This window comes from Meriones unguiculatus, chromosome 10 (assembly GCF_030254825.1).
Source record: "Meriones unguiculatus strain TT.TT164.6M chromosome 10, Bangor_MerUng_6.1, whole genome shotgun sequence".
NCBI classification, from domain to species: Eukaryota; Metazoa; Chordata; class Mammalia; order Rodentia; family Muridae; genus Meriones; species Meriones unguiculatus.
This window is the reverse complement of record NC_083358.1, coordinates 11,206,212-11,231,705: the sequence shown is the minus strand read 5'-3', so window position 1 is coordinate 11,231,705 and position 25,494 is coordinate 11,206,212. Positions and strand designations below refer to the sequence as shown.

General features: G+C 45.2%; 1 protein-coding gene and 1 non-coding gene across 5 annotated transcripts; one reads left to right on the top strand and one right to left on the bottom strand.

Annotated features, from left to right (window-relative positions):
- Nucleotides 1-245: 245 nt before the first annotated feature.
- Cmc2 (C-X9-C motif containing 2) lies at nucleotides 246-25,491 on the bottom strand. 4 transcript variants are annotated; one of them, XM_021638845.2, is made up of 4 exons: nucleotides 25,366-25,491; nucleotides 15,050-15,160; nucleotides 4,596-4,667; nucleotides 246-593 (listed from the first exon to the last, which is right to left on the bottom strand). In XM_021638845.2, exons 2-4 carry the CDS (start codon nucleotides 15,128-15,130, stop codon nucleotides 507-509), a joined length of 240 nt encoding a protein of 79 aa, XP_021494520.1. In that variant the 5' UTR covers nucleotides 15,131-15,160; nucleotides 25,366-25,491; the 3' UTR covers nucleotides 246-506. The 4 variants fall into 4 exon arrangements, with proteins under 4 accessions (XP_021494520.1, XP_060247894.1, XP_060247895.1 ...); XM_060391911.1 differs by having other exon boundaries at nucleotides 25,251-25,385; XM_060391912.1 differs by lacking the exon at nucleotides 25,366-25,491 and adding an exon at nucleotides 24,973-25,244.
- On the top strand, nucleotides 3,204-3,331 carry LOC132646158 (small nucleolar RNA SNORA8). The gene has a single exon (XR_009584283.1). It is a non-coding gene; the product is annotated as a small nucleolar RNA SNORA8 (small nucleolar RNA).
- Nucleotides 25,492-25,494: the final 3 nt, after the last annotated feature.

The following is a 25,494-nucleotide window of genomic DNA, read 5'->3' as shown; positions in this document are numbered from 1 at the left end:
TTTTTTTCAGATATTTTCCATCCATAATCTGCGTGCTAACTAGAAACCTCTGACCTTTCAGAAAATGGCTCTTTAAAACAATAAAACTGGGAACTTCTGCACAGTTAACTCTGCTGGAATTTCCCCACAATTCCCATGCTAGTTTGTGTTTTTGGTGCCCCTTCTTCAACCACCATGTTCTCCAAAAGAAGAACCTAACTGGCCCCACTTTTGCTCCAGCCTTAAGATGGTCAAAGAGAAGGGAGGCCAGCACTGATGACTTTATTGTGGAGACGAGTCAGTATTAGGTGGACACAGGCTCAGGCAGCAGCAGAGGAAACTGTCTTGGAGGCACAGTCCACGGCACAAAAGGCTTTTGCTCAACAACTACGGAGAATCCACAGTCTCATGACTCTCCATGAGCTAGTTCTTCATGGATCACTTTTCACTCAAAAGGGTTCAAGAGACCAAAGAGAAGGGACTTTTTCCGGCTACCAGCCATCTTCAGGTCTCCAAGCCACCATGAGCTATCTTCCCCCTTCCTCTGGCAGATCGGAGAGTCTCTTCCGCATCTCAGCGCCATGCTCCCTGCTCCTGGTCCTCTTCTCCATGTACTGAAGGACAGGGGGAGAGAAGGGGCAACAGGTTACACCTATGGGCGTCAGTTAAGCCAGTGAGGTCAAGGGACGTTTTGGACAGATGCACTCTGTCCCTGTCCCCAGCAGCTCCTCTGCCTAATTTACTTACCTTGAGAGCAGCCTGCTCAGCTGCTGGGCGGTTCACAAAGTTGTCACAGTGAACCAGTATTTTCTTGTAAACTCCTCTCCTGCCTTCTTTTTTTTTTTTTTTTAAGTATTTTTATTTTACGTAAATTGATATTTTGCCTGCATGTATATCTGTGTGAAGGTGTCGGAACTCCTAGAGCTGGAGTTTCAGACAGTGGTGAGCTGCCATGGGGGTGCTGGGTATTGAACCCCGGTCCTCTAGAAGAGCAGCTAGTGCTCTTAATCGCTGAGCCATCTCTCCATCACCCTTCCATTACTCTTGCCAGCTTTAATCTTCAAGTAACAGATGGACAATGATAACCCCCTTTTCCTCTTTTCGAGGCCAAATACTACTGGTTTCTCCAAATGTTTACAGGGCATGGCCTCTTCTGGTGCCTGCAAAATGGCTTATTCTGTAGGGTACATTAATTCATTAAAAATTCAGAACTCGAGTTGAACACAGTACTCAAGCCAGGGGCTGACAGGCAGGGGTGAGGAAGCCGATTTCTGATGTTCCTCTAGCCACTCTGAAGAGTAAACAGCCCATCATAGCCTGCCACTGACTCCCCGGGGAATTTACAGCAGGTGAGCGTCCGGGTCTCTTCACTGTTAGCTGCCCCCATACTTGGCTCTCCACAAACCTAAGCTTTTACAACTGGCTTGCCCTAAAAGCAGTTTTCACCTTGGAGGTTTGCAGCTGAAGTACCTATCTACATCTGGCCAGCACATCCAAAACAGAATGCTTAAATACATGTAGATAAAGATGAACACATTTTGAAAACAAAGTAATTATTCTTCTTTGGGAAGTGAGAAAGTGAATTAAAACATGAATTAAACAATGAAACACCTTTCAGGAGCCAGAGACAAGGAAAGAAAGGACACAAAAACAGGAGATTTGGTAAGATCCAAACAAGGACCTGACTGGAATTACTCTCCAACTGAACCTCTCAACCCCCAAATATTAATATTTTCAACTTTTGAACTCCTCCACTCGCCTGGGGCAGGAACCACAGACATAAAGAGCCAGGCCATACAGCTTTTAAGAAGTTCCAGTCAATACAATTTCAAACTAAAGGTTTTGATTAAAATACTGTTTAAATAATTTTGAACGGCAGTTTTTAAAAATTACATTTATTGCCAGGCTTAGTGGCCCACACCTTTAACCCCAGTACTTGGGAGGCAGAAGTGGCGGACCACTGTGGGTCCAGTCTGCTCTAAAAGGTAAAGTCTAAGACAGACAGAGCTATGTGGTGAGTCCCTGTGTCAAACAAACAAACAGATACATTTATTTTCTGTCTGTTTGTGAGCATGAGTACACACATGTCATGGTTCACGTGTGGAGGTAAAAGGTAACTTTTAGGATGTCACTCTCTCCTTCCACCATGTGTCCCAGGAGTGAAACTCGGGGGCCGCAAGCATTGTCTCCCAATGAGCCATGTTCTCAGCCCTTAAATAACAGTTTTTCAAATTGTTTTTCTTCATCAAAAACTACTCCAGGCTGGGTATAGTGGATCACACTGGTAATTCTGGCTGAGTCCAGAGAACTAAGAGTTCTAGGACAACCTGGGTGACACAGAAAAATCCTGTCTAGAAAACCAAACCAAACAAACAAAAAGCAAAACATCAACAATAGCAACAGCAGGGAAGAGGTACAGGAGGACAGGCACAGGAGGACAGGCACAGGAGGACAGGCACAGGAGGACAGGCACAGGAGGACAGGCACAGGAGGACAGGTACAGGGGGACAGGCACAGGGGGACAGGCATAGGGGGACAGGCACAGGGGGACAGGCACAGGAGGACAGGCACAGGAGGACAGGCACTGGAGATCTTCAACCAAATGTGTAGGTGCAGGAGGTCAAGACAGCGCAGGCTGTATGAGACCCTGTGTCAAAATCAAAACAGAACAAAAGAGAAAAACAATATAAAACACCACTCTAGAACATAGATATGTGCTCTAGGGGAAAAAAAAAAGATTTACAGGACTCTCCATCACAACCAGGAGAGGAGGGGTGAAAGGTAAACGCTCAGAAGGTGGTGTGTATAGTGGGTGTCAAAATTAATTATAGAGCACACTGAAGTAAAGTCTTATACTGATGTTGGAAGTCAAGATGGCCTTGAACAAAAACAGCATCATCAAAACCCACAAAATACAAAGGACAGTTAAATCAAACAACGAAGTAACAGGGACAAAGGAGATGTGAACGCAGTAACAGCAAAGGCAAAGGCAGCAGAGAGAGGCAGAAACAGGCATCCCCTTTTAAAGTGGCAAGAAATATTCTCACACTGCAGCTGAAGAAGGCTCACTGCTATGGAGCCTATACAGCTCTTGCAGAGGACCCAATTTCAGTTTCCAGCACCCATGTCAGGCAGCTCACAACCACCCTGACCTCCAGCTCCACGGAATGCAACACCTATAAGAATCTCTACCCATGTGCACATACCCACACACATACACATAATTCTTTAAAAGTTCCAACACACTTTCCTGCTGGGTGTTCAAAAGACAATGCAACAGAAACTCATTATCTGGCATCATTGGTTTCTTGGCTTTGTGCCTGTTAAATCTGGTATCAGTAATGATTGAGTTTAGAAAAAAAAAAAAAAAGAAAAAGGAAAATACAGGGAAAGAAAGTTCTAACACAAGGAGGGATGGCAGGAGAGTCTGTGAAGCAAGCCACTTTTAAGAGCAGAGGAGCCAGGCTATGGTGGCACACTCCTTTAATCCCAGCAGAGGCAGAGGCAGAGGCAGAGGCAGGCAGATCTCTGAGATGGAGGCCAGCCTGGTCTACAGAGCAAGTTCCGGGACAGCAAGGACTACACAGAGAAACCTGTCTTGAAAAACAACATATAAACAAACAAAATAAAACAAAAACAGAACATGAAATCAAAAGAGCAGAGCAGACTTGGGAGAAGAAAGATTGGACAGAACAACATTCATAAGCTACAGAATAAAGCAATAATAAATATAGGGGAGGTATCCTGGCTAGCTTTATGTCAACTTGACACAAGCTCTAGCTATCGAAGAGGAGGCAGCCTTAGCTGAGAAAATCTCTCTGTAAGATCAGCTACAGGCAAGCCTGTAGGACATATTCTTAATTAGTTATTGATGGGGGAGGGCCCAGCCCATTGTGGGTGGGGCCATCCCTGGCTGCTGGTCCTGGGTTCTTTAAGAAAGCATGTGCAAGCCAGTAAGCAGCACAACCCCGTGGCCTCTGCACCAGCTCCTGCCTTCAGGTTCCTGCCATGCTTGAGTTCCTGTTCTGACTTCCTTCAATGATGGACTGTAATATGGAGATGTAACCCAAATAAATTCTTTCCTCCCCAGTTTGCTTTGGTCATGGTGTTTTATAGTAATAGCAACCCTAACTAAGACAGAAGGAAATAGAAAATCTTACAAAAACAAATACAGACAAGAAGTGTCTATGACATCCAACTGAAGACACACACCGCTCAGGACCAGCTGGAAAGAAGAGTTCATGTGAGGTTTTGGTTATCAAAACAATGGCAAAATGAATTACACAGGGACAATAAATCTAAACATAGGTAAAAAGCTATAAAATTGAAAATATGTGTGGAACAGAAAAAGCACAGGTCAGAATAGCACAGGCTTTGTTTTCGTGAATATTTTTCAATGAAAGCAAAGATGCTTTCTCACCTTGTGCACATGAGAGAAGGGGGCGACAACAGTCTACAGCTGTTTGCAAAGCAGGTTTCCGCCCCTTTGGTTTTAAGGAGAATGCCATACATATATAGTCGATTTTCTTTGTTAGGCTGAAATTATAGAAAATCTAATAACAGCAACAACATAATATCCTAAACTGTTGTTGTTTAACACTGAACACCGTTCTTACCTCATTCTTTAAGCACTTCCTCATTTCCCGATCAAGGTCGTTGCAATGACCAAAAAACTTCATAATGTTGTGCTGAAGGGAGAAAGGGATGCAATAGTTCATCTCCTAATAAGCCAACGTCTGTGAAACACAGAATGTAAACAAGTGCTGCGATGGCAAGGGGGTCCGCTGGGTCACTCTGGGGTAAGCAATTAAGAGTTAAACATGGTTCCTAAGGAGGACTACCCATCCTTTCTCTGTGGCCGGAAAAAAGTGTCTGCAGACAGAAAGAAAAACAAACCTGAATGATTAGACGACCAGATGGGTAGAATGCTGGTAGGGTCAAGGACCTGCGTCCCGCCTCCAGCACCCACATGAACATCACACGGCCCGGGGGAGGCGGGCACGGCAGGACCCTGGGGCTCACTGGCCAGCCCGTCCAGCTGAGTCCATGAGCTCCAGCTTCAGTGAAAAACTTTGTCTCAAAAAAAGTGCAGTGACTGAAAAGACATCAGACACTGACCCCTGGCCTACACAGACATACACATACACACACTTTCTTAGTTTAAAAAAACAAAATGATTTATTAATCCATTAAAATTTTACATAGTGTAAAAGAGTAAAGTAGAAAAGTTTAATCACAAGGCAGGAGAGTTGACTAGCAATTAAGAACAGTTTTGATTCTTCCAGGACCCAAGTTCAGTTCCTAGCACCCTCACTGGGCAGCTCACAACCTGTAACTCCATCTCCAGAGGAACCCAATGCCTCTGGCCTCCAAAGGTACCTATATGCGGTGCTATGCCAGAAAAACACACATATATATGTATTTAAAAAAAGAAAACACTTTAATCGCCTAAAACCACTCCTTTCCTCAAGGAGCATGCCCCACCCACTCATATTGGAGGGATGTGGCTGCAGGGTGGTCCCAGTGACACCAGCAAAGACTAACTCACTTCCCTGGCGAACGCTGCTCCATAGGGTTACTCAAGGGGCTGTAGCGGTGGCTCTGTGGTTAAGAGTGCTTGCTGCTCTGGTAAAGGACTCGAATCCAACTCCTGGCACCTACACTCCCACTTCATGGGATCTCATGCTCTCTTCTGCCCTCCTGGCACCTGTACTCATACATGCTCCCATGTACACAGCCACATATGTGTGTGTATGTGTAATTTAAAATACCCCTTTTCGAAGCTACTTAATAAAATGTTTGCTGCCAAAGCCACTTTCCTCACGTGCCTCCATCCCAAATATCATCAAACTACATCAGACATACACAGTATCATTAGATGGCCTGTACCGGTCATATAAATAAGCCACTAGTTCATAAGAAAAACCTGTGTTGGGGCTGGAGCGATGGTTCAATGGTTAAGAGCGCCACTGCTCTTACAGAGGACCCAGGTTCTATTCCCAGCAGCTAACAAGAGGCTTTAACTCCAGTTCCAGGGATCTGATGCCCTCATCTGGCTTCCATGGGCACTGCATGGGCACAGATGTACATACAGGCAAAACACCCATACACATACAATAAAGACAAATAAACATCAAAAAAATTAGGTTCACAGTCTGCTTTGTTGGAAAAGCAAAACTAAAAATTGGATCTATGGTTCAAAGCCTGTTGCCAACACTATGATGCTGCGTGGCAGACGCCAAAGTTGGCGCTAAGGACCCAGGCTCAGTAAAGTCAGAGGTGTTGCATGGCACATGTTGAAGGCAGGCTGGGCAGCACAGTGATCTGCAGCAAAGACCTGCTGTAAACACTGAACCTGTGGCTGTAATGAACACGTTTCTCTTCTTCTACGTACGGTTTTCATGGGAGCGAGACAACACAGAATTAGGAAGAGACACCTTGTGCTAGTTCTATTTCCTCCTTCACCGGGTCCACACTGAACAAACGGTCAGAGCTGTCCCAATAAGCACTTAAAACAGACCAGGAGTTCCTCTTTGTCACGTAATGGCCTTTTAAGAACAAGCATTTCCTGTTTTCCTTTGACAACAAATAAACAGGAACAATGCATTTTCACTCTAATTGAAAATAAAAGATGAACTTTTAGAGATCATAGCACAGTACTTAGGGCCTACAGCACCCCCATCCATTATCTATCTACCTACCTACCTACCTACCTATACATACGCACACGCACACACACACACACCCCAGTGTGTGCACACGTAACTATAATCTTGTATGTACAAGTGTGTGTGTGTGGAGGCCAGAGTCGATGTTGGTGTTTTCTTCAATCTCTCTCCTGAGCCTGAGGTTTTCCAATTAGGCTAAGCCGGCTGGCTAGCAAACCCCAGGGATCCTCCTGTCTGTGGCTCCCACGCCAATTACAGGCCCCCGCTGCTGTGCCCGGCTTTCCCGCAGGTGCCTGCCTCAGAACTCGGCCTCACACTTGCAGCTAGCACTCCCCAACTGCCCCCTGTACACATCTTACCACTCAAATCTAAGATCAAAGCTAGCCGTTGTCCTTCTAGCTCTACACTGGCTAAGCCCGAACGAGAATTACAGCTTCTGAAGTGGGAAACGGCAACCCCACATCCCCAAGGGGGACACGGACTGCAGTTCTCCCGTACTTGCTAACACTAGCTGCGCATTCCAGAGAGTGACCCAAAGGAGTGACGGGTGAGTTGGTATCCGAGAACCGTGTATACATAGGGCCCACCTACTGGACGCTGGGGCGTCAGCAGTGAACAAGGTGAACCCAGCCCTGCTCTCACTGCAGAGTGAGGACAAAATGAACTGTTTCCATATGGTGGTGCTGTAGGCCAGGGACACCCCGGGGTCCCAAGAATCTGTCCTCAGTAGACGCACATGGCAGTCCTGGTTAAAATCAGTGGTGGTAAATCAAAAAGGCATCAATGTGGGGAAGGAATCAATTAGGACGGATTACGGGGTATGGAGTAGATGAGAGGATGAGGACTGAGAACAAAAAAAAAAGCACTGTGTACATGTGTGAAACTGTCAAAGAACTTAATAAAAAAAAAAAAGGGACACAGAGTGGCCTGGTGAGATGGCTCAGAGTTAAGAACAACACTGGCTGCTCTTCCAGAGGTCCTGAGTTCAGTTCCCAGCAACAACATGGTGGTTCATCTATAATGATAGCTGGTGCCCTCTTCTGGTGTGGAGGTGTACATGCAGGCAGAACACTGTATACATAATAAATTAATTAATCTTAAAAAAAAAAAAAACACAGAAATGTTACATGAATATGCTTTTTGTTTTAGTCCCAGATGATGCTTCAGATTGTCCATAGCAGCTATGATTTGTCTCAAGCTCTGGCAGGGGTGTGGTTTTGCCAGCTGCAGATAGTTTACAGTTATAGAATTCTGGGGACTCTTCAAAGGCTATATAAGTGACAGAGCCCCAAGAGAGGCAGTGGCTGCTGCTCCAGCTGCTGTTGCCTGTTGCTGTTTTTTGGATTGCTGATTGGAGATATCCTGTCGACAAAGATTAAACTTGACCCCAGGAACTCCACACCCCTAATCAGCAGGAAGTGGTCTAATGATTTAGATGCCCTCTTTCCCCTCTAACCTTCTTTCTCTCCTACCTAGTGTTGGGGGCTTAGAAGGGATAGGGGTAGTGTAGGGGAGTAGATAAAAGAACCCAATAAAGTAGCCAAAAGTCCAGCGACAGATGTCACTAAGACAGAAAGGAAGGTACAGTTTCAAACAAGCTGAATCTGTCCGGACAAGTTCAGTTTGTTTGTGGAACAGCTAAGTCCACAGAGTTGATGTGAAGCAGAGATAAACAGAATTCAGAAGGAAAAAAATGTTTGAGCTAGAGATATTAGTTGTTGACATCACAGAATTAAGGGTAGAGGCAAAACTAGGTAAAACCAGGGAAGAGCCAAGGCTGGGGAAGGGATAGAGAGTGCTGGCTGGAGAGTGAGGGAGCCGAACCAGGTACTTGGCAGGGACCTCAGCAGGCAGTGACCTGCTGGCTAAGTGTCTTCCCAAGGAGCAAAAAAATAACTGAAAGAGGAAAAGGCAAACACTCCTTCAAGTCTGCTCTGAGGCTGGAGTTACTGTAAGGTTTTATGTTTTTGTGTTCACAGGACGGGGAAAGATGTCTTTTAAAATGTTAATAGGAAGACACCCCACTCTAACCCCCCAAGAAGAGAAAAACACAAAGAGAGGGAAACACACTCCCGGAGTAAAGCCTGTTCTTTGTGACTTTCTTTCTGGGTGGCAAAGGAATGACAGCTTCTGTTTCCCTGATGCTTTCTTGGGTTTGTCATACTATCTACAGTGACATGTATTAAATACTGCCTTTATAAAGCAGAAGAGAAGTAACATTAAGGACTTCCAAGTGGCTTTGAGGAAAGCAGCTGCTTTACATTCTGTATTTTAAGTGTAGATGATTTGAGTCTTGCTGACAAATGCAGGCAAAACAGGCCAGGAGATCAGAAGCAGCCTGTAGATACTGACAGCCATGGGAATGGCACGTGGCTGCAAAGGCCACAGAAAAAAACATAAAACCCGGGAAGAAGGATGAAAGCACAGCAAGGCAGACTCTGTGGAGATAAAGGGACCCCGTACTTCAAGAGGACTAGAGAGTACTGCAGAGTCCCCACAAGAAGGACATCCAGAGTGGTAGAGCAATATAGCCTCGTAACAGAGAAAGATTAGAACAGCCACACAAATTGGGGACAGAAGCTAGATGACGTGGCCTACCATCCTATCAATCAAACTACTGAGGCAGTGTGTGGTACACACCCAGAATTCCCAGAGTGCAGGAAAAGGCAGAAAGTTGCAGCTGTGGCAAAAAGTCTACAGAAGCGCACAGGTGGCATGGGCCCCCTTGCGTCGGATTCGAAGCCAGGGACTCCGTTCTACGGTCAGCACGAAGGCTGTCAGGCCCCAGTGACACTGCGAAGTGTAGTGTGGTTCTGTGAGCAATCGCTCACTGCTCAACTCTGGGGCTCACGGAACATACCGAAGGCCCTTCTCCAGCTGCTGACTCACGCCACTGCCAGAGCCATGCTCTACCAACAACCCCGTCCTTAGCCTATGTTCAAACGCCTAGACTTTGGCCATCCTTCCCTTTGGTGTGACTGCATGACTCATCTGGAATGAGGTTATAATCACCTGGTTCTGCTCATGACGCATCTCTGAGCACAGGGATTAAATGTATGTGTCTCCACACCCAGCTAAATGAGTATCCTGGGCTGTCCTTGAACTCCTGATCTTCCTGTCTCTGCCTCTTGAGCATGTTACCTGAGTGAGGGCCTAAAATACCACAGCTTCTCTTCAACCACAGTCACACCACACTGAAAGACACCCAGTGCCCAAAGCTGAAATAACTGGGCAACAAAATATGTATTAAATTATAACCCTAGTATGCATGAGTCTGCACTGACAGGTAATTAAATAAGATAAGTCTATAACACAGGATTTAAAAATTAAATAACCACATAGATACTGTATCAAGGAGAGAGAGAACTTAACTCACTAGTCTTTAAATGTGCACAGTGACTTCCCTTCAAAGAACTATGGAAAGGAGGAAAGGAACAACTTTTAAGACAGACTCTAGACTAGTGACCTGTGGGCAGTCTTTCCCCACAGGCAGGCTACACACACCTTTTCTTACTATTTGTGTGCTTTTTATTTTTGTGGGGAGGCAGGCCATTTAAACCCCTGATCCCCTAGACTAGATTTATAGGTCTAGTATAAAGATCCTTTTTTTTTTTTTTTACTTTTTCCAAGCTACCATGTAATTGTTCAAAGGTCATCTATTAAAAATCCATTTGAAATCCTCCAATTCGGAGAGAGTTAACAGGAAAGAGCTGGTCTTCCAACAACCAGAAGAAGCCTGGCCAGAGCACAGGAGAAAACCTTCAGAGGATGGCCCAGGTCTGTGGCATTTGAAAAGAGGCAGAACAAGGCAGGCCCGGTGTTTACCTGGCTTCCTGTCAACCACACAGTCGGACAGAGAACGCTGACCTCGAGGAGCTGAGGAGCACAGCTCCAGGGGGTTGGCTGTGTCAACCACACTGGACTGCCACGCCTGTTGGTAGACACATCGCAGGGCTGCAGTAACTTCAAAAAACTACAGAACCGAAGGCTGAAAAGCAGCTCTGAGGCCGTGGAGTTCTTACAGGCCAAAACAGAGACCTCACTGACCACTCAAGCAGTAGAGAACCTAGAGTCATGCTGAGGTACGCCAGACTCACCCTAAAAACCCTAACAACCTGCCTACCCAGCAGATGAGATGATTTCAATCAGTAAACAAACTGCCCACCAAAAAAAAAAAAAAAAAAAAGAAAAAGCTAAAAACCCAAGTGCTCAGCACCAAATTTAAGTGACAGTCTAATTCTAAAACTTCCAAGGAATTCTACGGAATTTACTAGCCAACATCAACTTTTAGAAAAGGCATGGTTGAGCGGGGCATGGTGGTGCACGCCTCTGATCCCAGCACTCAGAAGGCAGGGGCAGGCAGATCTCTGCGTGTTCAAGGACAGCCAGGGCTACAATGTGAGACCCTATCTCCAAAAAGAAAGGACAGTTGGAGCATGGGTTAGAGACGATACAAGGTAACAGAATTCAAAGCTGTGTGGTACTGGGACAGATATATGCGGCCAAAGAGATACAGCTCAGCAGAAAAAAGTGATTGCCTCATAAATGGACACGCTGAGTTTGGTGCCCCAAAAGCATATCAAAAGCTGAGTCTGTAATCCCAGTATTACTAGGGCAATTTAGGAGACAGAGACAAAACGGGCCAGAAGCTCACTCATCCAGCACAATGGCAGAAATGAGAGAGATCCTGCCTCAAAACAAGGTGGAAGGAAAGAACCAAATCCTTCAACTTGTCACACACACACATACCACGGGCACTTGTGCCCACATACACACGTACATAAATACATACATACATACATACACACTTACATATACAGACAAACACACATACATACAATACTCTTTTTAAGAGTTGAGGAGGTTGGTTTTTTGTTTATTTATTGTGAGAAGAATCTCATGCAGCTCAGGCTGGTCTTGAACTTATGCTGCTGAGGATGAACTTCTGATCCTCCTGCCTCTACTTCTTCTACATAGTGTTCGAAACCTGTGGGTCACAACCCCTTTGGGGGCTGAATATCAGACACCCTGCATATCAGATATTTACATTATAACTCATAACAGTAGCAAAGTATACAGTTATCAAGTTTTTTTAACATTTATTCTTATCTATTGTGCATTGGTGTTTTGCCTGCATGTATGTCTTTGTGATAGTGTTCAGAATCCCCAGATCTAGAGTTACAGACAGTTGTGAGCTGCCATGTGGGTGCTGGGAACTGAACAGTTATGAAGTAGCAATGGAAATAATCGTGTAGTTGGGGGTCACCACAACATGAGGAACTGTACTAAAGGTCACTGCGTTAGCACAGTTGAGAACCACTGCTCTAGGTGCTGTGATTATGGACATGTACTAATTCCTTCCATTAATGCCGTACGGGTGTTGAACTCAGAGCACTCTGGCAACTGAGCTCTGATCTACATATCCAGCCCTTAAAAAGCTGAAGAAGAGAAACAATTTTTTCTAAGAAAGAGAGACATTAGATTTAAGAAGAGTGGACAGACAGCAGAGCCAGAAACACACCTACTCAGGTGATTTTTATAAATTAACTGGAGGGAAGGAGAGAGGCAAGACAGTCTCTCCAACAAATGGTGCTAAGACAATTCGGTATTGATCAGAGAAATGAACTTCAAAGATCACACCTCATACACACGTAAAATTTTATCTACCAGAGACCTCCACAGTAAAATCATATGATTCTAGTAAAGACAAAACACACACAAACACAGGGAAATATTTTCTTTATGATCACAGGAACCAAGCAAAGATCCTTAAAAGGAAAAAAAGATAAACATGACCTTAACAAATCCGTAAGTTTCTCTTCAAAACACACCCTTGAGAAAACGAAGGCTGGCAGACGGCTCAGCAGTTGAAAGCACTCATAGATGCTCCTCCAAAGGGCCCAGGTTCAATTGCCAGCATCCACATGGCAGCTCACAACTGTCTAACTCCAATTCCAGGGCTTCTGACACCACCACAAAGGGATACATGCAGGCGAAAGACCAATGCACAAAAAATAAAAATAGATCTGAAAATGTTGAAAAAGGAAGAAAATGAAAAGACTGGTGCAGTGGCACATGCCTTTAGTTCTAGCACTAGGGAAGCAGAGCCAGGTGAAACTGTGAGTTCAAGTCCAGCCAGGGCTACATGATAAGACCCTGTCTCAAAAGAAGAGATTGATAATACCACAGAATGAAGAAACATAACAGACTTAACAGACTTATTTGCCAAATTATTTTTTTTAAATTCAGACAACTCAAATTTTTACATATAAGTGAAAGACTGTATAAATGGCCAACATGTACATGAAAAAAATGCTAAAATTATTAGCCATCATAGCAACACACTCTTAAAACCAAAAGGAGACATTACTACATCCTCAGGCACATTAAGCTGAGATTAAAACACTTAGAGCAAGTGCTGGTGAGAGCATCAAACAGCACACGATGGAGAAGGGTCCGGCAGTTCCTTATCGGCACCACACAATCCGGTCATCCCAATCCTATGCATTCATCCAAGACAAATAAAAAGATGTCCACACAATTGCTTGTAAACAGCACACGATGGAGAAGGGTCCGGCAGTTCCTTATCGGCACCACACAATCCGGTCATCCCAATCCTATGCATTCATCCAAGACAAATAAAAAGATGTCCACACAATTGCTTGTAAACAAATGTTCATAAACAGCTTTATTCCAAAGAGTACAACTCCACGAAAGCCAAGAAGCTCGTACAATGTACCATGCTCAGAAGAGCCTGTGAGCCACCAGTACAGCAAACAGCAGGTGCCAGCCTCACGACGGATGCACAAAGCACAAGAGGACAAACAGGAGGACAGTGATAACGGATGCCAGAGCAGCAAAGCACATGGACATGGACACCAAAGGTAGTGGCGAGTTCCCAGGGCCGGGCATGAAGAACACTGCACACTCTGCAGGGACACAATGGCAGGGGACATTTTGTGCTGACTGTACCACAGTAGCATGGGTACTGGTCAGACTCATTAAATTATACACTTAAAATTATAATGATTAAACGATTCAAATTTGTAACAGTCTAGGACTAAATGTTAACATACAAATAACATGCAATATAGAGTAATTTTTAAAAATCATATTTGTGTGTGTCATGTGCTTCTGGGAGTTGCTTCTCCCAGAAGCAACCCTATGGGTTCTGGGGTCAAGTACAGGTCTTCAGGCTTGTCAGCAGCTGCCTTGTCAGCTCAACAACACTTAAAAACAAGGACTGAAACCCGGACCCCTAATTTACTAAGGTAGAGAGTACATATGAAAAGATGGTGGCCTGTGTCTATCACTATAACCTTAAGACCCTCAGTGACAAGAAGGAACTGTCACTCTAGGAAGTCTCGTGCGCTCCCTGTCAGTCTTGCTCCTTCTCTGTCCTTGTCTGAAACTTTCTATATACAGCATGGAAATGTTCTGTACTGAATCAACACAACCAGCTCCTTTTCAAAAGAAGACTCTACACTTTTACTTTTGAAACCGGAAGTTCTATTTCACTTATATCACCTGACTCATTTTCCAGGTAGGCACATCGTGTGCAACAGCTTCTAATTCTTTGTTTTATAAGATGGGAATTCTCTGTGTAGCCCTGGCTGACCTGAAACTGAGAGAGCCACCTGCCTCTGTCTCCTGAGTGCTGGGATAAAAGGCATGTGCCACCACAGCCCTTCATGAGAGCCCCTAGTTCTTGATCCACATACATATTGTGTAAACTGTCTGACCAAAGTGCATTGTCATCAACAGCATTCTTTGACCCAATAAAATACCTGTCAGCAGAGGCTGCAGGCATTACTTATTATCATTCTTTGGGTCCTAAATGTATTCATCTGAAGGGCGGTCACCATTACTAAATATGATAAATCTATAGTTTATAGCATCATGAGGTAAACAGAAGCACAACGTTAAATGCCTCATGGAACTATAAAATGAACAAAATATTCAACGTCTACAAAAATGTCAACTTGGTTTAAAGTAGCCCCCAAATGGGTTCATTTTCTACCTTCCACTCCACCAAGCCTTAGGTAAACCCATCAAAAACTGGCCAGTCAAAAACTGGAGCTGGTTAACACGATCTCACACAGAGGGGGCCACCAAGGCGTGGACAAGCTGGAATGATGCTGTGTGATCAGGAAGTGGAGCTGCACTGCCCGTCCCGGCATCCTTCAGGCAGGCGGCACACCTCGCTGTAACGACATGCGCAGCACCTGCTGCACAGGACCACACAGGCTCTCTACCCCGCCCATCACGGGGTCACGCACACCGCGCTTCACGCCTGTCACTAACGCACTGCCGCTGACCCGCTGTGCTAAGGGAGGGAGCTTCCCCACAGCGTTTTCCCGAGGTTTCACATGTGCCTTCTGGTCACGCTTCTGAGTTCTTACCTTTTTGTGACACTCCTTAAGCAAGTCAATCAAGATGTTGCATTCTTTGGTGTGCAAGTGTGGAGACAAGTCCGGGTGCATCTTCAGGAGGACGAATGGACGCAGGGCAGCCTGTGAACACAAGAATGCTTTGAGTATGCAAGAGCGCACCTGTAATTTCACGAGAGCCAGCGATGACCTTTAGCGGAAGAAAGCGTCAGCTGTGAACCGGCTGCGATGGAAACAGCCAGCGAGTTGCCCAGATGTAGAGAGCCTGCAGGCCCAGGAGGGAGGGCACTCATCCCCAAAGATAAGCCTCAAAGCTTACCCTGCTTGATAAGTGCTCAAGCGGGAGCCCCTGCCCACATCATCAGCCAGACTTGAAAGACATCCCCTAGACTCCCGGAACTGGTTACTGCTCATTTCATTCAGGTGAAAGTCTACCAAGTATGAGAATTGGCTTATTACTTCTTTTAAATTGTATATTCCTCTGAGAGAGTTTTAAATGACCATAAGTCGGTTTCATATTAGTGTGAATTAATGCAGACTGCTTTCTTAACATCTGGCTGAAAAAAAACTTAGCTAAATGATGAAGTGAAAGGATAAGCAGTTTTCAAATTTAACAGATCTGTGCGCAAAGGTAATTACTGCACTGAAAACAGAAACCCAAGATCCCAGAATTAGTTTAAAGGATCAACCACAAAATAGAAAATTAGCAACCAAGGTTAAGGAAATACATTATTTTAAAGTGTCCGTTATAGTGTTACTCTATTTTTTAATCTGTATTTTCTAACTCATAAACATGACCAAAAGAAACACTTAATCTGAAAAGCTCCCCCTGCCTGCAAAAAAATAAATAACATAAGAACTACCCCAAACCTATTAAGAAAGCTACTATTGCCAAAGCATAGTGGTGCACTCATTAAATCCCAGTACTTGGGAAGCAGAGGCAGGTGGATCTGTGAGCCAGCTTGGTCTCAGTCCGAATTCCACAGCAGCCGAGGCTACACAGAGGCTACACAGAGAAATCCAGACTTTCTCAAACAAATAAAAACAAACAAACAAAAAGAAAGCAGGAAGGGAGGAAGGGAGGGGTGCTTAGAGACGGCTCACTAGGTAAGAGGTTAAGAGCTCACTGTCCTTACAGAAGTGAGAATTACAGCTCCAGGAAATCCAATGCCTCTTCTGTCCTCAACCGGCACTTGCATGCACATAAGCACACACACACTCACTCACTCACAAATAATAGTCTTTTTAGCCCTGGCTGTCCTGGAATTTTCTCTACAGACCAGGGGGGCCTCAAACTCAGAGATCCATCTGCCTCGGCCTCCCTATTAAAGGCGTTGTCACCACCGCTTGGCTAAACAGTCTTTTAAAAGTAAAACAAAGTAACAAGTGTTGGAGAGGCTGCAAAGAAACTGGAGCTGTTGTGCGCTGCTGGCATGATGTAAATGCTGCCGCCACTTCTAGAGACAGTACCGTGAGCCATCTAACCATTCAATAGATGCCACTGGGACCTAGCCTGCAACCTCAGTGCTCCAGAAAAACAGCCAGGAGAAACAGGCTCCAGGCCAAGCTGACACAGCTGCAGAGAAAACCTCAGGAGAGCCAGGGTCACCCAGCAAGGCTGCCTCCAAAAGGGGGCAGAGTTTGCTCATCAGTGACTTCCTGCCCTTACAGAGGACCCAGGTTCTGTTCCCTGAAACCACATGGCAGCTCACAAGTGTCTAACACTAGTTCTGGGGAATTCCAATGCCCTTTTCTGGCCTCTTCTGGTCAGCACTGCACCTGCATTACCCAGGGAAATCCCTCATACTTTAAAAATAAAAAATAAAAAATTTAAACATTTTTTTTTAGGGAAAAATGAAAATAATTACTACATGACCTATCAATTCCACTCCTAGAAATACCCCCCCCCCAAAGAACTGCAGGCAGGGTCTTGAAGAGATACCAAGACAGCCATGCACTGCAGCTTACTCCCAACAGCAAAACAGAAACCCAAATGTCCACACACAAACATGGGAGCTCTATTGTCTGAAATACCTAGTCCACATGGCTGTAGCAGAGCAGCAGCTGTTAGGCGCTGAGAGATCATGAGAGCTGTGTAAGGGACAGTTTCTTTTCATACACACGTTAAAAAAAAAAAAAAAAGGTACCATGGCTGGGCGTGGTGGCGCACACCCTTAGTCCCAGCACTCCAGGAGGCAGAGGCAGGCAGATCTCTGTGAGTTTGAGGCCAGCCTGGTCTTCAAAGTGAGTCACTCAGGGCTACACAGAAAAGCCCTGTCTAAAAAACAAACAAAAAAAGGTGCAATGAAGGATGGTAGTGTCTGCCAACATTACAACATTAACCTGTAAGTGATGATAATGGCACATTTTACATTAAGCATATTTCACTGTAACGAGGGGAGGAAAAGAAAAAAACAAAAAGCATGGCATTACATTGGACAAAGACTTCTTAGGCAAATCAAAGGATCACCCATACAATAATATTTTGATTATCTCACCGAAATTAAAATCTTTTGCACTTTAGAGAACACAGTTAAGAAAATGAAACCACCCAGGCTGGTAAGATGGCTCAGCAGATAAAGGCTGTCAAGCCTAATTTGGGTTTCAATCCCCAGGCTCCATATGGTGAGGAAACTAACTCTCAGAAGCTGTCCTGACTGCCACACGTGCACCACAGCACACATGTATATACTCACATGCTACAGGGAGCAGAGGAAGCCCTGAGTGAGGTAAGTCCCAGGTGGCTGTGTTTGATTGGCATAGTCACTGCCATGTCAAGGACTCCATACCCTCAGACCCATGGAGAAAATGGTGAAGCTTTCTTCCTGAGGGTTAGGCTCAAAGGGAAATGGCAGAGCCTTCCCCTCTAGTCTGTGCATGGATATTGGCAGTGTGTACAGAAACGTCCACCATAGTTGTCCCCCCAATCCCAGGCACCCCCAGATACTCACGACCTGAAGCCTGCTCCCCTACACAGACTGCTCCTACAGAGGTTGGCTAAACTATCTCCTCGATCCAGCTGTGCACCATAAAACTGCCTCTTTCCTCTGCATGGAGCCACCCACTGCCCTCCTTGATTCGCTGTATTCGACAGTCCCACCTCCCCGTTCAACTTCACATAATACACATGCTGAGTTGGGGGAGGGGTTCTGTATCTCCAGCCAAGAGCCCAGACCACCTGATCCCAGCTTTTCCATCTCTATGTCTGCATTTTCTTCATTCCCTGGCTCCCCGGTCAGGTCTGTTCCTAAAGCTGTGCTGGATGTGACAACATTCAAAAATAAAGAAGTGTAATTTAAGAAAATTAAATCTTGAGTTTGAAAAAAAAAAGAAAATGAGAAGTCCCACTGAGTGATGATGGTGTGACAATGTCATTAGTTACAGCACACATACAACTCCCATTTCAGGATTCTGACAGCTCTGCTCAGGTTGAGGAAAGGGGCAGGCGGGTGGGATCCCTGTGATTTCACATCACCTTCACCTTGAACCTAAACTACTCTAAAACCTACAACCTATTAAAACAAACAAAGCAAAGAAAGATTTGTAGACTGCTATCTAAGAATATAGAAGAAGGCCAACAGTTCAGTAAAACAAACCAATTTGTAAGAGCCACAAGATGGACAAAAGATCTGAAGATATATTTTTAAGATATAATGAAGTTATGAAGTACACAAAAGATACTCAATGCCATTAGTTCATAGGGAAATCCAAATAAAAATCAGGAGATACCACGACGCCTACCAACGCAGTTAGGCAGGTGCCCCTCGGCAGTGGAGTACACCCAGACACACCCACCACACGCTAAAAACATTGCAGTTGGGCTGGAGAGATGGCTTAGCAGGTAAGAGCACTTACTCCTCCAGAGGACTCAGGTTCAGTTCCCAGAACCCACACCATGTGGCTCACAACCTCCTGGAAACTCCAGCTCCAGGGGATCTGATGTCTTCCTTGCACTCCACAGGCCCTTACATCCAAACATACCCACACTAACACACAGATAGACACATTTCCATAAAATTAACAACTTTAAGAAACTATATTTGGTATGTCTAACACAAAGTCCATTTTATAATGCAGTATGGGTTACCTCAAATGCTGTTGAATGTTGCACTGAAAGTGAAAACAGGAAGGCTGTGTGGGTGCTCACCATTAGCCTACACACCGGGAAGCACACTGAGCCACAGGAGTCATTTGCCCAGACCTAGAATTACTGCTGAATGACTGGTGCAGATGCTAGCGCAATGAGACCATTGGTGACATCTTCTGATAAGGCTCAAAGAAAAGCTTATGGAAGGTAGGGGTGATGACACTTGCTGGTTTAGTAAACATTTTATTTTCCAGGAAAAGGCCAAGTTTTGACCTCACACTTTCTGGTTTGGGGGGGTGGGATGTATTCCTCCATAGGAAGCAAGAGCATCCTGTATCAGCCTATTGGCACCCACAAACCTCTCACAACAACTGTCCATCTTCTAGCATCCGCATGCTCTGGCTATTAGCAGCAAATGCTTCTGCCAGTTTCTCGGCTGTGAAGTTTTTGGTGCCTTGGGCATAATTTCTTTCTCCTCTTCACCTGCTTCCCTTCTTTCTTCCTGCAGTTTCCTCAGCTTCAGCCTTGACGCTGATGACCTCACGAATGCCTTCTGCCCATGTTCAATCCCAGGCATTTCCCTAGAGCTAACATCTTGTGACTGACTACATCAATAGCATCTTTGTCAAAGCCCTTGAGTGGACTCATATACATCCTCAGAACGTTCCTTCAGAGGCAGTTTGTTCGCTGCCAGGTGACTTCTCCCACGCAGCAGCAAAGTTCTGGATGGCACCTAGGACCATAATACCTTCCCCAGACCCTAGGAGTGTTTGGAAAGACTCTGGCTTCCTCAGCCTTGGCAAATGCCTGGCATGAATGGCGTGCTTTGAAAGTAGCTATCACACCTGGTCCATTGGTGGGAAAAGCATGGTGGTGTTCAGAAGCAGGCATTCCACTTTCACATCAGGATGCCTGTCAGCTACATGCCATGAATGGCTGGAGCATCATCAGGGTGTAAGTCAGCCACGTGACCCGGATGTCTGGAGCATTGTCTGGGATCAGAAGGATCATGAATGAGATGCTGCTTTGCCTACAATACCTCTGGCTTATGAATATAACAGTTCAGAAACCAATCTTCAGAAAAGTCAGACAGACTTTCTTGTTACGGTAACGGTAAACAGGAAGTGTGTGCTTGCTTGCGTTCTTCAGTGTTCTGGCATTCTCCAAACAGTAGACTAGGAAAGGCTTTAATTTGAACCCTGTAACATTTCCTCCCCAAAGCAGAGTTACATGGTCCCTGAATCCCTGTATTCTCTTGGGCTCTGGATGAGAATGTGCAGGCTGTGGTATGTGCTTCCAGAACAAGCTGATCTCATCAACATTAAATATCTGTTCTGGTAAGCCTTTCTGATCCACAATTACCCTATGCTACTCTTCCTTAAAATCTTCGCACAGACAATATCAGCAGCCACTGCCCCACCACTGACCAGAACACTATGAAAATTATGACACTTTTTGAAGCACCGGAACCCACCCATGGCATGCCATAAACATCCGTGGATGCATAGGTTCATTGTGCTCACTGAGCATGTTGAAAGACTTCTTGCCTTAATCTGGATCCGAGGGCTGCGTGGCATGCGCCTCTGCACCTGCTCTTCTATCCACCCCACAAGTAATTTTTCTATATCGTTGATCAGCCCAGCGCTCTTAGAGTTGACTGTGGACTTAACAAACACTGATGATTTCGCTGCCTCACAGATCCCCTTATCCTTCAAGATGACTGAGATGTGGACTGGCAAAGTCCTAACTCCCATGAGATGACCATCATGGGCTGGACAATTATCGTGAGTTTCATCTCCAGAGTAACCACCTTCCTCCTGTTTCTTTACACCAGAAGCAGGATACACAGAAGGACGTCTTGTAGACGAGATGGGATGCAACACCACGATACCCAAAAGCACAGGCAACATATACGCGGTCAAGTTTTCCCTTGTGACCCTGAGGCTGCCTGCCATGGCCAGGTGCTGTGACATGCTATCAAGACATCACATCATCAGCCAGGGAAAAGACCATCATTAGACAGCAAGTTTCTACCAAGTGTGCATGGCTTTTGCAGCACTCTAAGTTCAACCACCTTCCTATCAGGGCCGTCTGTAATCAGAAAGTCAGACAATACAAAGCAGGCTTAGGGTGAAGAGACGTGACCCCTCACAGCACTGCAGATGAAGTACGCTGAAACCCAGAGAGAGAAAGCAGAACACACACGCTTATGCCACTCAGCAGCTGCAAACCGAGGTACCTAAGAAAGGAAAACCTAAGCTCACACTGCGAAATGAACATACTCAGGAGCATCATTCTTTTTTAAATAGGGTCTCACCAGGTAGTCCCCGCTGGTCTGGAACTTAGAATGGAGAACAGACTGGCCTTGATCTCAGAGATCTGCATGCTTCAGCCCCCAAAAGACTGGAGTGAGAGGTGTGCACCTTCACACCTGACTAAGAGCATTGTTCTTAAGAGTTAAGTCTAGGAATGTAAAGCCACCCAATGTCCAACAACCAGGTAAACAGAGAAACAAATGTGCCTTAACTATATAATACAATACCCATTAGCTACATGCTCTAATCCTGATGAAAAGCCTTACTCGAGGTGAAACGGTCCCAAAGACTTCCTACTGAATGGCTCTGTTTTCAGACAGTGTTTACAAAAGGTTACATTCATGTTCACAGAAACAAAAACCAAGCCACTGGTTGATTAGGACTAAAGGGAAAAGTAAGGATTAATTTTTAAGTGGACATAAACAAACTTCTTACAGTGATTAAAATGTTCTAAAACTGGGTCCTAGTAATGTCTGCACAGTTCTACAAACGAAATAAAGTCGCTAAATTCACTTACACTGGGCAATTTTGGTATGGACATTATACCTCAAAATTTTTATTTAAAAGAATCAGAGAAAATGTGTATGTTTCCAAAATTCTCAAACTGCCCACCTCATTCCCAACAAACACCAAAGAGAACCTAAATAAAAAATTCCCAAGGACTAGCCCAAAGCCACTATCTTAAATTGCAATGTTTTCTGCTAACTGTTCAATTCGATAACTTGTAAACACACCTACACCACAGCTGAAGACCACAAATCAGCCTGTCTGCCCAGCCAAGTGTTTGAAATGGAAAATGGAAACACAGCCAAGTTCAGACTTTGTACTGACTACAGGTCATTTTAGTGACACAAATCAAGTGCCTGGGAAGCATGAAGTTTAGTATCGGTCAGCAATGTAAGCCATGGGCTACTGTTATAGCTGTAAGCACTAACATCTATGATGTATAATAACATAATAGGATGTAGTTAATCTTGTTTTCATCTCACTTGGTTTTTTTTCTGAAAGTATACTGATTTGCCACCTAAAAAATGACTTGAATGCTTCCTTTCAAAAATGGTGCTTGTCAAAATATTTTTGTACATTTTGATCAAGCAGCCCTCAAATGTGTTACTTTATAGTTCAAACACAAACTTAAGATGTTCTGAAACAGCTTCTTTAATTAGCAAAGCAGACATATGGTCTCCGACTTTTGATGGCCCACCTTATAATTTCTCGACTTCGTTATCATAGAAAGATGGCATGCATTTAGAGCCTGTTGTTCAAATCTTAAGCTTTTCATAAACTAGCAATACAAGCCAATGCTATCTGTTGGTGCTGCGCAATGACAACCCGTGGACTTCAGGATACTGGATGGCTACTATTTTTTGAAGTACTGTTTTCTGTTTTCACGTTCTTTTCATGGCTGGGAAAAAAAATACATATCTGTGTGTCATGAGATATGCAATTATTTATGTCAAAAGAGGGTTTATGTTAGAAGATTCTGCTCAACTGGGCATGCTGAAAGACCACTCTAAGCTATGGTGTTCAGTCCATGAGGTGGACCAAATGCCTTATTTTTTCAAAGCTGAGGGTCAAACCAAGGGCCATGTGTTATGTAACCAAGCACCCACCACTGCATCTCCTTGCCCTTTAAAGGAATTTTTGAACTTACAGGGCAACATCTAGGAACAATCCTACCAGAAGTCATGAAGCAGCCTTGAAAAAGCAGGTGGCAACTAATCTATACATTCATACCACATACAAACACAAACACACATAATTATATGTGTTTTCTTCACATCGTAACAAAGGTTTACTTAAACTATGCATGCTACTACAGTGCCAGCCACAAAAATTGTTTTTACTTTATTTTTAACAGAGAAATAAAAATGGGCTCTTCTCATTGCTTAACCTAGGTGGCTATTTCAAAGAATAAAATATTAATTTTGTTTCCTCCTACTCCTGGCAAGAGGAATGCTATTTAACCTAAGCCCTGAACACTCAACCTTATCTGTAAAACTCCTTGCTTTAGCACCAGGTGGCACATTTTCAAAATAAAGGGACTCTAGTAACAGGAGATGCATGCTAATAACACAGGGCATTACTATAGGGGATGTCCCTATATTTTCACCGCATCTGTGTTTCTTTTAGAAAGATTTTGCTACTGTGTCACTACACTACAGTTGCCATTTTTAATAGTTTAAAATAAGCAAGGGGCTGGGGAGTGCCTGGGGTTAAAGCTCTTGCTGTGGCTTGGGTGTCTGTAATCCTTGATGAGGACACAGAGGCAGGCAGACTTACCTAGTGGCAAGTTACACAGTTCAGTGAGAGACCGAGTCTCAAATGAGCAAGGCAGAGAGGGACAGAGCATCAGACTCCACTGCACTGAGGTCAGCCTCCACCCCAAACACACACACACACAAAAGCCAAGGAGAGAAAAGTATCTTTAGTCTGAAGATTTACCCTTAATACTTTTTAAAATGCTTTTTTTTTTTTTAAGACAAAGTTTGGGGTAGACCTTGAACTCCTCGTGCCCCTGCCTCTGCCTCCTGAATGCTGGAATTACTGGTTTGTGCTTGCCAGCTGGCCTAGTTTTAAGTGATGTCGGGACTCAAACCAAGGGCTACCTGCATTGCATACTAGGCAAAGCGCTCGACCAACTAAGCTACATCTCCAGCCATTTAAAATAGATCCTTTAAAGGCCTAGATGTTTGGCTCAGTGAGGTGGCTCAGCAGAAAAAGGCACTTACTGCTGAGCCTGAGGACCTGAGTTTGATCCCTGGAATCTACATGGATAGAACAGACTCCTACACACATACACCAGCACACACACACACACACACACACACACACACACACACGATCATGCCTCAACTATCACCGTTAGAAAAGACAGCAGTCACAGAGCATACTACTTTTAGATTCCACTAAGCTGCTTCTCAAGAAATAGGTTTCCTCTGCCTTATTCTGGAACAATCTTTTAGCAGGACCAGGTAGGCAGGTGAGCACTCTGAATGGGGACTTTGAGAGAGAGAGAGAGGATCTGCCTGCACACGGTGGTAGAACAGAAGCTTGTGAGCGGAGTCGGCTCAAAGTGCATGTTGCAAGTGCCCCAAAAAAGTTAGCAGAAGGCTGAAATTCAACACTGAAGGAAATGACAAGAGGGGCATTTTTACTTCGATCAAGCAGACAGACACCAAGGCCTGCAAGTACAAGACAGAAAGGATGTCAAGAGAATGCCTTTGCCACGCAAAGTCGTTTACATTGAAAGTGGGTTTTGTGATTGACACGGGGTCTCGAGTATTCCAGCCTGGCTTGGAACTCCCCTATGTAGCGGAGGATGACCTTGAACTCCTGATTCCTGCCCTTATCTCCCCAGAGCTGGGATTAAGGCACGAACCACCATACCCTTGCCTGTTTGATTCTGCAGTATTTTAACAGAGGCTTCTAATAGTTCGACCCTACATACATCTATCGTGAAAACACAATCACAGTCGTCCTCGAAGCCTATAAAAACGGACACGAAGCGTTCCTCTCCTTGCCAAGAGTACCGTGGGGGGTCTTGGTGGAGAGCCACATCACCAGCCAGGCAAGTGACTTTTCAATACAGGAACTTTCACGGCAGCTAAGACGCACTCTACCGGAAGCCCGTTTGTCCAGGCAGATCCCTAGATTAGCAACAACAGCTCCCTGGGCCCGGGGTGTCAACGCATCTCCAAAACGCTGCGACAGGCTACGCGCACTCGACCAGGCGCGTGCCCAAGGTCGCCAGGCCCGCGAGCGGCGGGCAGACGTCGGCAGAGTGTGCCACCTCCTGCCCGCGGCTCACCCAGGGCAGGAGCATGGGTACACCTCAGCACGGCGCGGCGCGGGGAGCAGAAGAGCTGCGTCCTCTCGCCGCGGGCTCGCAGGGTCCCGGAGGCTGAGGGACACCCGACACTCACCGCCGCTCAGCCCCCACGGAGAGCACCGGGGGAGAAGTGCCGGACACAGAGCCCGCCGCTCTGCCAGAGCAGGCCCGCTCCGCCTCTCCGCGCATGCACCACCCCGGCGGGCCCCCGCCCCGCCCGGAC